Here is a 14,373-nt window from a genome sequence, read left to right as displayed (position 1 = left end):
AAAGCTGCAGCTGAAATGTCCACAGAAGAGCTCAGACCTAGTTGCACAGTTACTGCAATCACAGTTACTCTGAAGTCTGGGGCAGGCAAATCATAAGTTCAAGGCTAGCCTGGGCAGCTAAGTGAGGTAAATTTCAAAGCTAAAAAGTAGCCTAGGAAGCTGACTCAATGGTTGGAGTACTTAAGGTCCTGACCCTAAGCTCAATCCCAACTACCACAAAAAAGCAAAGTCTATAATACACATCCACGCATATCCAGTTTGGACATTGTGGTTTTATTTTAAAAGCCTATTTTTAATTTAAAAAAAAAATAGGCTTATAAGAGGAGGAGATATAGTAAAAGAGACACTGAGTTTCCATCTCTGTCATCAGGAAAGAAAAAAAAAGCCCCATAATACCTAAGCTAAAGTATTTGAATTATTTCCTATAAAATTGGAAAAGGATTTTAAAAATGTACTAGCTAATTAATTAATACTTAGATGAGTTTGATATATTTTATACTAAGTATTTCCTTGTGGAATTCCATATTGGGTTTTTTTTTTCATTTAAGATAGAAAGACCAAGATTTTCATATATTTTCATACAAACTACATATTCTGTGTTCATTTCTAGAATCCTAGGTTGTGAAATATGAAAAAAAAAATGGCCAAATACTAGTAAAGAAATCTTATCTTGAAAGAAGTACTGAAGTTCTGAGCACACCTTCTAAAGCATCTATGGATTTTTATTTCCTTGTCATTTCTGGCTAATATGTTACAATAGATCCTTATATCTGTGATGTCCAACTGAACACTGTGGGTCCTTCTGTGTCAAACATTTTTCATGATGTACAATTATCCAATCTTAAGCTTTAAAATTTACCCCAGGGTGATGCTGACTTTAAACCTTGTGGGAGGGAAAGATAAAGACACCAAAAAAATTGGAAAGCTGTCCCCATACTCATGAACTGGGAGAATTCATATTATAAAATGATGGTTTTACCAAAAGCTAGTTAGAGATTCAATGCAGTCCAAACCAAAATGCCCATCCTATTCTCCATCGAAATAGAGCAGCTGCCAATGAAAGTGAATGTGTAGAGCTCCAGTTACCCAAGACATACTGTACCTACGTGAATAGTCCAGCAAGACAGGGAAACTTCTCTCCACTGAAGCCACATCTGAAATTAAATTATTTTCTCCAGTTCAAGGAAGAATCCTCTTACATTAAGTACATTTATAAATGTGCAACTTAAAGTCATCTACAAATAATTTCAGATGAAACGTGGGTGCTCTATCCAGACGTAGACGTATACACACTAGGCAGACAGAGGCCACGAAGCTAGCCAGTAGAGTTCAAGGCCAGCCTGTTCTCTGTAGCAAGTTCCAGGCCAGCCAGGGCTGTTGCAAAACCTGTGTATTGTGTTGTGCACTTAAAAAGCTTCTTTAGCCAGGCAGTGGTAGTGCACACCTTTAATCCCGGCTCTTAGGAGGCAGAGGCAGGCAGACTTCTGAGTTCAAGGCCAGCCTGGTCTATAGAGCGAGTTCCAGGACAGGCAGGGCTACACTGTCTTGATAAACAAAACAAAACAAAACAAAAGCTTGTTTAAGGATATGTAGCTGACTTTTGCAGTAGATGCATAACACGTAAAATTAGGAAAATGGAAGGTGTAGTCAGCGTCTTTTTACAATTGCAGCATTATTTAGTACAGTCCCCGTGACGTCTATCCTTTTCTGCCATAGTATGTGTGTGTGTATATATATATCTGTGTAAGATATCCTTTTTCTTAAGCCTTGGTTATTAGAGTTCCTTCCTCAGGTTTATTCAAGATCAGCAGAGCAAACAGCTGTTTCTGAGTTCAGTGTTTAAACATGAAATATGCTATAAAGCAGCCCAAATTGAACATTTCTCTGTTCCCGGGGAGCATTAAATAAATCAACCTGAAATAATTAAAATCGGCCAGCCCCCTCAGAAGAGTCACTTGAGTTTTGAAAGTCAAAGTCTCCGTGACCCTTTATAGAACTGCCCATTTGATCATTGCCAAAGAACCAATCTACTATCGTCTCCCGGATGGCCGATTTATTCTCCTGGATGGCTGGGAGCCTAAGGAAGCAATTCTTTACTCTATAGCTCCTGTGCTATGGCATGTTAGTGCATTTGCCTGAAGGCTGTTTCAGAAAAGGAGGCAGAAACCCGAGTTCTAAACACCTACCACTTTTTGATTTTCACGCCTTATACAAGTAACTTAACTCACCCAAAACTCAGTGGCTGTTGGTAAAATAAGACAGTTGCGTAGGAAGACTTCTAAAACATTTTTCTTCTCTGTGTTCCACTGATATACAGCAGGACTATGCCACCATCAGACACTTGAAGGGAGGCAATTTTTTAAAGGCTGGGCATGCTGGAATGAACTTACCATCCTTACTTACACTTGAGAGACCGTGAAGCAAGATGTTTGATAGTTAAAAGCCATCAGAGGGTACATAGCAAAGCTGGGTCAAAAACCAAGAGTAACAGTTGCTTGAAGGACATAGTCAAGCGTTCACCGACTCAGCACCCATCAATTTAATAACAGGGATGGAATTAAACAGATAATTAGATTGTCTTGTCTTTGCAGAAGTAAACTAGCGAGATACCAGGAAAAGTCTATTTTCGTTTTTACATGGCTGATTAAATAGTAAACCACTGAAAAAGAAACATAACATTTGTGTGTCTCTCACACACACACACACACCATATTAGGTAATAGCCTAAGAGTAAGGTAATATAAGAAAATTTCACTTAAAGCAATGGTTCTCAGCTTGTAGGTCATGACCCCGTGGGGGATTGCATATCAGATATCTTGCATATCAGATATTTATATTATATTTCATAAAAGTAGCAAAATTAACAGTTATGAAGTAGTAGCAACAAAAATAATTGTATGGTTGGGAGTCACCACAACTTGAGGAACTGTATTAAAGGGTCACAGCGTTAGTAAGGTGGAGGAGCACTTCCTTACAGGGAGCACCACAACAGAAGGAACTGTATTAAAGGATCACAGCATTAGTAAGGTAGAGGAGCACTTCCTTAAAGGGAGCACCACAACTTGAGGAGCTGTATTAAAGGGTCACAGTGTTAGTAAGGTGGAGGAGCACTTCCTTACAGGAAGCTGAACAAGTTCCAATTTAGCGACATCTCATGACATAGAGATGCTGCCATGATGGCTACCCAGAGTTTGAGATTGAAGAGTCAGTCCAAGGGATTTTATACTGAATATAGCTAAGTCCTTATGTTCCTCCCCACAAAAATCAATCCACAGACAGCTCCAGTTTATAAGTAGAGCAAAGCCCAGACTAGCCCTTATATGATCATGTTATGCCCGAAGGACAAACCATATAATGTGGTTATTTTGGGTGGAGATGATTATAGTTTAAAGAAGGTAATTTTCTTCAGGTGTTTTGAATAGCTCTCCTGAAGTCATCTCTGAAATGTCATTACAAAAGCCTAGAGCTGGGGTTTAAAACCATCAGATACTTCTCAGCACCACGTGGTCCCCTCCACTCTAGTGCTCCGAAGATGTGTGGGCGTGGTACAGATATGCATCACTGTGCTGTCGGTGACAACTGACTGTAGACGAAGAGACTAGTTAAAACTGCAGATTTCTACCTTTTTACTTTCTCAGTTACTCTAGGTATAATGTGGGAAAATCATCTGTATTGGACCAGGGAAAGAACGTTTTCCTTCTTGCTTTGCCCTGATAATATAAATATTTAAATCCAATGAGTAAACGGAGAGAACTTATTTGAGGTGGAGGCACCTTTCAAAATTAGGCTTGCTTCTCCTCTACTCATGAGGAGATGGAATTCCCTTGAAATTTTCATAAGTAGCCGATGTCATTATTTCAGTCCTTGTAAGAAAATTGAAAAAACTTTGAGGGCTAATGAAGTTAGCATATGCTTTGCATTTGTTTTGCATATTACAACCCAAAGAAGAAAATGCTTTTATTTAAATCAAGGTTTTAGTAAGTCACAAACTGAATCACATATCAGATCCTCTTATTGTGACCATAAATGTCTATGGTCTGCACAGTGGCAATCTATTTAAACATAATTCCCAGAAATTCAACTAATTTGATTTTTAAATAATAACTAATTTGATTTTTTTTTATTTGATTTGATTAAGAAAGTCATATAATAATGTTTTTCTCATACAACTGTTCCATTTAAAGAATCAGTCATATAAAGTACATAGATAGTACTACAATTATGACATTTTGTGCATGGTCTACATCTCCTTACATATGCTTGTAAGTTTTTACATTAAATATGTTTCAGAAGTAAAATGAAGCTGGACAGGAGAATCACTGTACTAAGATGCTAACAACTAATGAGTTTATTGAAGCCAGTATTGGAGACTCTCTTCAGTGTCTTCCAAATTCACTGGCATTTGTTTACAATCCTATGGGTTGTAAACAAACAATCCTATAGGATCGTTGTCAGTCGTATCCCGTAGCTTAAATCCTCCAGTTCATCTCTCTTAACTGCCAATGTTTATAATTAATTGTGGTAAAGACAAAATGCAGCTTCAAGGATAACTGCCGCCGCCACACTAACTCTGCCCATGGTTGTTTCCCCATCCCTCCAGACCCCTCTGTTAGTCAGTTTATTGACTTTAATTAGGAATATTAAAACCTTCATTACAAAGGTTTAACCTAAGTGTATTTATGTAAAATCCCATGAACGCGTGAATGGTTACGTTAGGGTCCCAGGAGAGATGTGTCGTCCTGGGGTGGAAAAGACCCCAGCTCTACAGCAGGGTACATCCGAGTTCCTAGACCAGATGCACCACTTCACGGATAGGAGGACCTGCTGAACCTCCTAAAGAGTTCCCAAGAGTGACTGTGAATGCCCTGCCCAAAGAGCTGCTTCCAGGAATAAGAATAATCCCAGGGGCCTTAGGCAGCAGTCACTGCTACACGTAAGCATCCAGTGGGAGTCGTTCTTAAACTATTCATGGTCTGAGTAAAGCCCCATAGATTTCAGTTATATCCCCAAACCACATTAGTGTACCAAACTCATCATTGGTCAGGAGAACGAATAAATTTGGAAGACTTAACTCCCTAAAAAGGAAGGAAATTATCATTTCAGTCTGAACACAAGAAGATCCAACAGGGAGTCTTTATTCTTATAAAATCCATGCATAGAAGGCTTCTCTTGCTTGGACCTGTCCATCAAGAACTTCTTTCTAGTACTTTGTTCATTTGCCAGAGAGGACAGCTTGAGGTAGCAATACGTATATTATTTCTGGCTACTAACACTGTTTCCCATGCCCTCGCCCCCCAGTACGACTTTGTGGAGCTCCTGGATGGCAGCAGGTTAATTGCAAGAGAGCAGCGGAACCTGGTGGAATCTGAAAGAGCCGGGCGGCAGGCGAGATCTGTCAGCCTGCACGAAGCTGGCTTTATCCAGTACTTGGATTCTGGAATCTGGCATCTGGCTTTTTATAACGATGGGAAAAATCCAGAGCAAGTTTCTTTTAACACTATCATTATAGGTAGGGGCCTTCTTCAAAGCATCCTTTTCCAACTATAGCCTAAGCTCTGTGCCGAATAGAAACTAAATCATCATTGTTACCCAACTTGAGCAATGTCTAGGGTGATGAAGCATGTGTAAAATGAACACATTGTGAATTGCTCATTGGTAACTGTATAGCAAGCCCTAAAGCTCTGTAAAAAAAAAAAAAAAAAAAATACTATTAACTTACTGTGGGGAGGAAAAGCACCTTAAGAGAACACTTTTCAAACTCTGCACTGGGAGCGTCACTGCGCTAAATCAGTATGCTGCAGATTTTCTTATATAAACAAATCGATTTGCGGGTTATGGAGTTAGCTGTCCATAATTACTTCAACACCTAACTAAAATGAACAGAGTGACCACTTCTGAGAGAGGCGGGGGTCTCACAAAATGCTCCCTCTGTCTCTCTCCTTCAGAGTCTGTGGTGGAATGCCCCCGAAATTGCCATGGAAACGGAGAGTGTGTTTCTGGAACTTGCCATTGTTTCCCAGGGTTTCTGGGTCCTGATTGTTCAAGAGGTATGCAAGTCAGATTCTCTTCCTAAGTGAATAAGCCGTAGGAATACATCAAATTGAGAAAACATAGCAACACGGGAAAGAAAAGGGGTGGGAAAGGCGCATAGCTGCTTGTTCGTTGGGAGGCTCAGTGGAGAGCGTGGCTGTTGATCCCCTCTGTCATGTGTTATTTCACAGCAGCCTGTCCGGTGCTCTGTAGTGGCAACGGGCAGTACTCCAAGGGCCGCTGCCTGTGCTTCAGCGGCTGGAAGGGCACTGAGTGTGACGTGCCGACTACCCAGTGCATTGACCCGCAGTGTGGGGGTCGTGGGATTTGCATCATGGGCTCTTGTGCTTGTAACTCGGGATACAAAGGAGAAAACTGTGAAGAAGGTAAACATGTCAATATTTACCGAACCCTTCTTGTTATCTCCATAAAGAAACAGATTAAATCTGTAATCTCCGTTAGGCAAAGGCATCTCTCTCACACACATGCTTCTTTACGAAAAAGCAATTTTTATTTCCATATTTATGAATGCATTGTCCCATTAACGTTTTAACTAATAAAAAGAACAGATACCAAAGAGCCCTTTTGCTCTGTTTCTGTAGCATGAGTAATCCTTTTTTTTTTTTTTTTTAAACTCTGAGAAAGTAAGCAAGCATTTGTGTCTTAAATCCCAACAAAGGACTGGCTTGTTGTTGTTTCTTTTTAGCTTTTTGCATTGATGCTGACTTCCTTGACATCTCTGGAAAGCAGGGACAATTGAATGGAATGGCATGAGTAAGGACAACATAGTAGATTTGTTCCACCACTGTATGGGAGATGAGAGACGAGACACTAGGCTGTAAAGTGCAGTTAAACTGGTTTGGGTTGTTTTGCTTTTCTTCCAGAAAGCAAAAAAAAAAAAAAAAAAAGCACTATTTCCGTTCTCCAATCAAATTGATTGTATTGATCTGGACTCACAAAGTAATGCAATTAAGTCCCTGGAATTAAATTTTCAGGCCATTGACCGTACAAGTGTAAAGTTTTATTGAGTCAAATTGCTAAATTAAATCTCATCTTCTAAAGCACATTAAAGTGAATTAAGAAGGATAGAGTGTGCAACTCATTTATTTCTCGAACAATCTGAGGAGCCCACGCAGCTGTCAGTGCCCAGTGGTCATGGAGCAGGTCAGCGCGTACAGGGTCTGTTCAAGAAGAGGCAGTCATTATGGCCCTGCAAAGGCACAACACAGAGCAGTTGTCTTAGACCTCCAGAGCATGTTTGTCTAATCTGTGACAATGACAAATCCTTGCAAGGGTCTCAGTTACCTAAATGGCACTGGGTTGGTTATTAAAGCTTGGTCGTCGTACAACTCCCTGACTTTTCAGAGACAAGTTCATGGGAGTGGAGAATAAATGTTTGATTATCTAAAACATTGATAGGAACTCAATTAACAGTTGATTCTTTATCTTGCATGAACTAGGATATCTTTCATCTTTAATAAAATTGTTCTCATCTCTTGATACTAGCGGACTGTCTAGACCCTGGATGTTCTAATCATGGGGTGTGTATCCATGGGGAATGTCACTGCAATCCAGGATGGGGTGGCAGCAACTGTGAAATACTGAAGACTATGTGTGCAGACCAGTGCTCGGGCCATGGGACATACCTTCAGGAAAGCGGCTCCTGCACTTGTGACCCGAATTGGACTGGCCCTGACTGCTCAAATGGTGAGGTCAACTAATACCTTACAATCAAGAATTTACCATAATTTACTTAAGATTTGGGATATATGACTTCTTCAAGAGCATTTGTTAAACTTAATTACATTACCAAATGATTATTTAAAGATATAAATGTATGAAGGAATGAAGTAGTTAATCCTTATAAAAAGGAAATAAACTTAGGTAATTTATTATTAAAATTCACTCTTCTCTATTAATGGCAAGAATTGTCTTTCATCTGCATAAGACAGCCCTATCTTCTTCAGTCTCGTTATATGAAAATACTGATTTACATGAGTATCTGTGTAGGTCTATCTGCCTTTTAGGGGTAGGTCAAGGCATTGTTGAGACAGGACCTCATGTAGCCTGGGCTGGCCTCAGACTTATAACAGAAAAGAGACTGGCCCTTGTACTCACAAACCTATGCCACCATGCCTAGAAATTCAGGCACTTTAGGGCATGAGCAAACACTCTGCAATTCAAAAAAACAAAGCAGACCTAACAACAGAAGGCTGAACATGATCACACTAAAGCGTGAATTAAGATGAAAAGGGAAATGACAGTAATCTTATTCACTAGTATATGGACATGTGCACATACTCTGGTATTACGGAAATGGACATTATACAAATTGGTACTTATGGTACTTGCTGATTTTTTTCCAAATTGTTTGTTTGTTTGTTTAATGCTGGTTGCAATTCAGGAACTAATTCCATTATATTCCCAGTGATTAGTCACAAAGTGTGAGAGGATGCCATTCACCCTAGAAGATGACAGTTTTAATTGGGAGCTAAGATGAACACGTGAAATAATTAGATGCCAATCTAAGATCATACCAAGTGTTATGTGGAATAATTTGCTAAACTCAGAGGAGTAATCCAGTCTTGATAAATACTGAAAATTTTCACAGGGACGTCTATGAACACTTATGCCTCCATTTAAACATGGCAGTCTCTGGGAGGGGCAAATAAAGGGACCGTTTGTGACTGAGGAAAATGTTAGAGAGTGTCTAAGACTCGGCTGTGAAGTCAGATGGATGTGTTCATGGCCAAGTGTATTGTGTAGGCCTTTTTAGTCTTTAGAAAATGACTGTTGTGTCTCAGCTCATGAGAGGACTTTGCAGAAGTGTGAACCTGAAGAGAGGGCAGGTAGTTTAGAATAGATAGAGATGAAAAGTACATATAGGAGCAACATTTGAAATAAACAAAACTTAATGAGAAAATAAGATACAGTAATTTAGTGAGAAGAGTTGAAATTTTAAAGCAGGGAAGACCATAGTCCATATTACTATGTAAGAGAGACCATGGGGTCACGAAAGACAGACACAGAAAGGACAGACACTGTAGAGGCAGGTTGGGATTCATGAGAAAAAGAAAATGAAAGATCCCTAAACAAAAACAAATATTTGAAAAGAAGAGGAGAAGGAATGAACAAAACGAAGGATGAGAAAGGAGAATAGCTTTTCCCAGCTGTGCTGCTTAGAGCGTTCTCCAAAACCTAGATAGACGTAGGCAGCGTCTCTCCGCTCCTCCTCCTGGCCCCTCAATCTTCCACTACATGGATGAGCTTCGGACAACTGTTCAGGTTCAGTCAATCTTTGAGGGTTTTTTTTTTTTTCTTCCAGCTCTAGGTATCAGACTTGGGACCTTTAGTATACTGGGGCAACTGAGCTTCACCCCTAACTATGAACTCACTTGTAGATCGGTCATTCAGTAGCTGTCTGTGGGTAGGGCAGCATCTTTATAAAGCAGGGATTGTGGTACCACTGCTTTATACTTTGGTTGTTAAGTTCAGATGCTCCGGCTGAGCAGTGCACATAGAGTAAAGCCTCAGGCTCAGTGTTACAGCTGATGCTGTGGGAGTGTGCCAGGGATATGAGCAAACAGTAGTAGTCCTGGAGACTAGCTAAAGAAACTCTTCTATACTCTGATATGTAATAGTCTTACAAAGTTTCTTTTCAACCCAAGAGTGGATGTTTTCTCATCCCCCCTCCATCAGTCCCCCCTCCTTCTCTCTCCCCTCCGTAGGTCTCCCCCTTCCTTAATCCTCCTCCCTCAATCCCCCCTCTCGGAGTCTCATCCTTCAGTCTCCCCCTCCCTCACTCTCCCCTCCCTCAGTCTCCCTCTCTCTCAGTACCCCTCCTTCAGTCTTCCCTCCCTCAGTCTCTTCCCCACTCCCCCTCCCTCGGTCCCTCTCCCTCAGTCTTCCTCCACTCTCCCTCCCTCAGTCTCTTTCCTCAGTACTCCCTCCCTCAGTCCCCCTTCCTCAGTCTCCCTCCTCACTCTCCCCTCCCTCAGTCTCCCCTCTCTCAATGTCCCCTCCCTCACTCTCCCTTCCCTCAGTCTCCTCTCTCTCAGTCTCCCCTCCCTCAATCCCCCTCGCTCAGTCTTCCTCCTCACTCCCCCCTTCCTCAGTCTCCCCTCCCTCAGTCTCCCCTCCCTCAGTCTCCCCCCCCTCTGTTTCTTCCTCACTACCCCCTCCCTCAGTCCCTCTCCTCCCTCAGTCCCCCTCCCTCAGTCTTCCTCCTCACTCCCCCCTCCCTCAGTCTCCCCTTCCCTCAGTTCCCCTTCCTCTCATGCTCTTTTCTTCCTTCCACACTTCTTTTCTCTCACCCCAGCCCTCTGCTTCCTCTCAGTCTCCTCTCCTCCCTGCCCCTTTCCTCCTCTATTGTCCCTTTATCATTAACACATAACTCTGAAAGAAGATAGCATTTATTCTGTGTTTATGTCTGCTCTGTAGAAATGGTAGCCCAAAACACTGCTTAGAAAATTCATGACTGCCAAAACAAATAACATGTTTAGGTAAATAAGGAAATCGTAAGACAGGGTTTGGACTGTAGAGGGGCCTGAACATCTTACTAAAGAGAAATAGAAAATCCTTGCCAGACAGTGATGGCACATGCCTTTAATCCCAGCACTTGGGAGGCAGAGGCAGGGGGGGGGGTCACTTGATTCAAAGACCAGCCTGGTCTACAGAGTGAGTTTCAAGACAACCACAGAGAGACCCTCTCTTGAAAAAGAAAAAAAAAAAAAAAAAAAAGAGGGGGATGGAAAAAGCAGTATTTTAATTATAAGAATCAAAATAAGCATTCAGTTATTTCGGATTTTTTTACTTAAATTTCTAACTCCTGTACTTAAAAAAAAATGCATTAAACAAAAAAAAAATGCAGTTGAGTTTTCTAGGGATGATTACTTGAGTAGTAAAGGTTCTTGGTCCAGGTGTGTCCTCCCTCGGAGCACAGGTCTCATCACGGGGATGTAGAGTAGCCCTGGGTGGATGTGGTCAGTCCAGTTTGCTTCTTACTCATATCCAAGCAGCAGAGGATGGATGGGATGCTCACTGTTTTTGTTCCTTAAAATGTCATCCAATCCTCATAAAATCATCTTGCCTTGAATAACGAAAACAAAAAAATAAATGTTAATTCAAAGATTGGATATCCATACCCCCTGTATTGTGTTTAGGTTTTATATCATCCATGCTGATAAAATTACTTTATAGTTGAGAATCCAAATAAAAATTCTGCCTTCATTTAAAAGAAATAAAATAAAATCTAAATCAAAAATAGAAACTGGGTGGAGATCTTTGTTCTGTTCATCTTCATATCCTCAGTTCGAAGCAGAAATGTAACACATTAAACTCAGTATATAGAATGAATAAGAAGTGAAGTGCTCTTTTGCAGAATAAGGTTAAACGTAGAAAAATAGCAAGCATAATTATCAGTGGTGAAGACAGAAAACTTAAGATAAATAGCAGTGCTCTCCAAGGTCCCGTGCTCACCCTGGGAATGCAGCTTGCCTCATGTTCTGACTGCTGTGTGGTTCTTATTTACAGCTTATCCAAACGTTATTGTTTACTTACATGTGTGGCCAAGCATTTGCTAGCAATATAAATCTAAGGTTTGAACTAAATGAATCCTAAAGGAAAACATTGCCAGCTCCTTCTTTTGACCCCGTGAAAGTGACCTTCAGGTATCTAGATACAATAAGAGAGTAGAATTTATAACCAAAAGAACATTGGGCGAAGCTATTAAAAAGGAAGAAAAAATGAATTATTTTCATGATGAAGTGAATAGGTTGGAAAGCAAGAGTCTCCCTCTATCTTCATCAGCAGTGTGTCCATTAATTAGCTCTTCAATTCCACTTCAATTAAATTAACTCTAATTAATAAGTTCATTACAAAGATTGACGCACCTTGCTCAAAGACGGTGTGTTAAATGCTGATAAACAACTTCACCCTAATGAAGAATTGATTCGATTGAATAAAAGGGGGACCCTCCAAAATGCCTTTCCTGATGCTGGCTTGATGTTACGTTGCTCCGACGTTAATCAAACCATCTTGGTCTCTTAATCAAAAATTTAATTCAAAGGAGATAGAAAAACATGGTATTGGGGGCACACGGGGTGGGCGGAGACACAACTCTCTCCCAGTTAATGTCCTGAGCGTTCTTTATAAGAAATGTTACAGTTCTGATAATGTATTACTATTGTTTCAAAAGTAGATAAGGGTGAGGATGAGAATGATCCCAAAGGAATATCATTTGGGAACTAAATCATCAGTGTGGGAATGGGTGTTGGTAATGGTATAAATACTACTTTTTGTTTAAAAAAAAAAAAAATGGCCACCATTTCTTTTCTATGTGTTACAAATGACTTTGGAGTGAAAATTAAAACTAGAACCGTTGTTTTGCAGTCTTAGGACAAAACCCATACTTAACTTGATAGAGAAATAACAAAAACCCAAATATCCTTCAGAATTCCTCTCCTTCCCTTTCTTCCTCTCTCTCCGTTAGACCTAGTTAAGTACAGCCTTCCAGGATGCTTTATTTTAAAAAGTGGCTTCAGACATCTAAACACTTTTTAAGGCTTAATCTAGTGTTATACAATCTAAAGGCATTTGGTCATTGTGTGCCTTTCAAAAATTCCAACAGATGAAAATCTTTGTTTTTCAAATGACAGAACCGATGTATGTATATATGTTATTAAACTGGTTTTCTATTATGTGACCTAGGCAATTTGTAGCTGTCAAGAGTAAAATTTACTAAATAGGAAAAACAACATTTCCTCTTATTTAACCAGCATGCCTGCGTGCATGAGCAGGCTAATGTACTTTCTGTAAGAGAGTCTCCTTCTAGTTTCTGAATATTTAAAACAATATAAGCCCTGGCTTTAGCAATCGGCCCTTTTCATTTCCCAGTAACTGGATAAGGCAATTCCTGTGAAATACTTGACACACTGTGCTAACTCAAATATCATTTTGGTGTGCTTGGTTTTTCTCTTGGGTACCAAGGGATAGCCTTATACATTTATATAGGACTATTCTATCTACATAATATTTTGTAATTACTTATAGACCAAATGTATATGACAACATCTTATAGATATGTATATTTAAAATAACTTTATATATAAAGTAATTTTTCCAAACAATTTTCACATGTGTTCTATGCACCCATACAGCCACAAGTTAAAGGAGATTAAAGAGTATCAAATCCTACCGTTCACCGTTGCCACTTATTGAAGCCAAAATTGACTTAGTGCAATGCACAATGACCTTGCTTTTCACTTGGACAAATGGAAGATGTAACATCTAATAATTCTCCTTCTCGCCCCCAACCTGTTCTTTTCTCTTGCCTGGACTCCTCTTTTTGCAATACAGAAATATGTTCTGTGGACTGCGGCTCGCACGGTGTCTGCATGGGGGGCACCTGTCGCTGTGAAGAAGGCTGGACAGGCCCAGCGTGTAATCAGAGAGCTTGCCACCCTCGCTGTGCCGAACACGGGACCTGCAAGGACGGCAAGTGCGAGTGTAGCCAAGGATGGAACGGAGAACACTGCACGATTGGTAGGCCAACCACTTCTAGTTAGCTACCTACTGCGCTTTCTGTTCTGTGCTGGAACCAAACCCAGAGTTAGCTCCATGATAGTTAAGCAATCTGTCACCAGACTCCACCCCCTACCCTTAAATGCTTTTCCCTGTCCTCCATCTACTGCAGAAGAGGTCAAATTCTTGGATGTTTTTGAACTTGGAAGAACCTCCCCTCTTCAAATTCTCTTTCATTTTCTTATATCAAAAAGAGGAGATTTATGGTTAAGCACTGTCTACGTTTAACAATGCTAATTCACTTCTTGTTAGAGAAACCTGCCAGAGTATGCGACATAATTAGTTGTTATTTGTTCCTTAGTATGATGGCCACAAAAATGGACTCACATAAAGAAATGTCGATTTGTTTCTGAGCCAAGCATTTTGGTCAACTGTGATGTAATAGGCACATCACCCACAGAGCACTCGCCCGGCCACTGTGGCATTGTGTCACATTAAATACTGACTGCTAAGATCCTATCTTGATATCGCACCTTCTAATAACAATCATACTTTCTACTTTACATATATATATTTTTTAATTTTCCCAAATCCCCGGGCTTGCTGCTCTCCATAGGTTCCAGTGTGATTCTTCTGAGGCTTTCGGTACAGTGAATTTCTACCAAGGAGGTTTGATTCCCCTTTTTTATGGCTTTATATTGCAATATCATTAGAAGTACACTAAAATAAACCCAAGTGTAGCCGGTTTTTATCTGCCCGACATTTCCTCAAATATGGTGATGCCCACAAATGCCTGTAGGTTGGATAAAATATTAACCATAG

The 14,373-nt window shown here is 40.3% G+C and overlaps 1 protein-coding gene across 13 annotated transcripts in view; it reads left to right on the top strand.

The window, feature by feature from the left end:
* Nucleotides 1-14,373, top strand: part of Tenm3 (teneurin transmembrane protein 3) — a 604,001-nt gene that overhangs the window by 482,683 nt on the left and 106,945 nt on the right. For 12 of the 13 annotated variants that reach the window (XM_076914147.1, XM_076914146.1, XM_076914145.1 and 9 more), the window contains 5 exons: nucleotides 5,299-5,509; nucleotides 5,946-6,047; nucleotides 6,222-6,416; nucleotides 7,537-7,737; nucleotides 13,387-13,572. In XM_076914147.1, the coding sequence (XP_076770262.1) occupies nucleotides 5,299-5,509; nucleotides 5,946-6,047; nucleotides 6,222-6,416; nucleotides 7,537-7,737; nucleotides 13,387-13,572 (895 nt within the window). The remainder of the gene's footprint in view (nucleotides 1-5,298; nucleotides 5,510-5,945; nucleotides 6,048-6,221; nucleotides 6,417-7,536; nucleotides 7,738-13,386; nucleotides 13,573-14,373) is intronic. The other variant, XM_076914140.1, reaches the window with a different exon arrangement.

Source organism: Arvicanthis niloticus, chromosome 16, assembly GCF_011762505.2.
Source record: "Arvicanthis niloticus isolate mArvNil1 chromosome 16, mArvNil1.pat.X, whole genome shotgun sequence".
Lineage (NCBI taxonomy): Eukaryota > Metazoa > Chordata > Mammalia > Rodentia > Muridae > Arvicanthis > Arvicanthis niloticus.
Note: the sequence above shows the minus strand (reverse complement) of the source record. Positions and strands in the feature narration are given on the sequence as shown.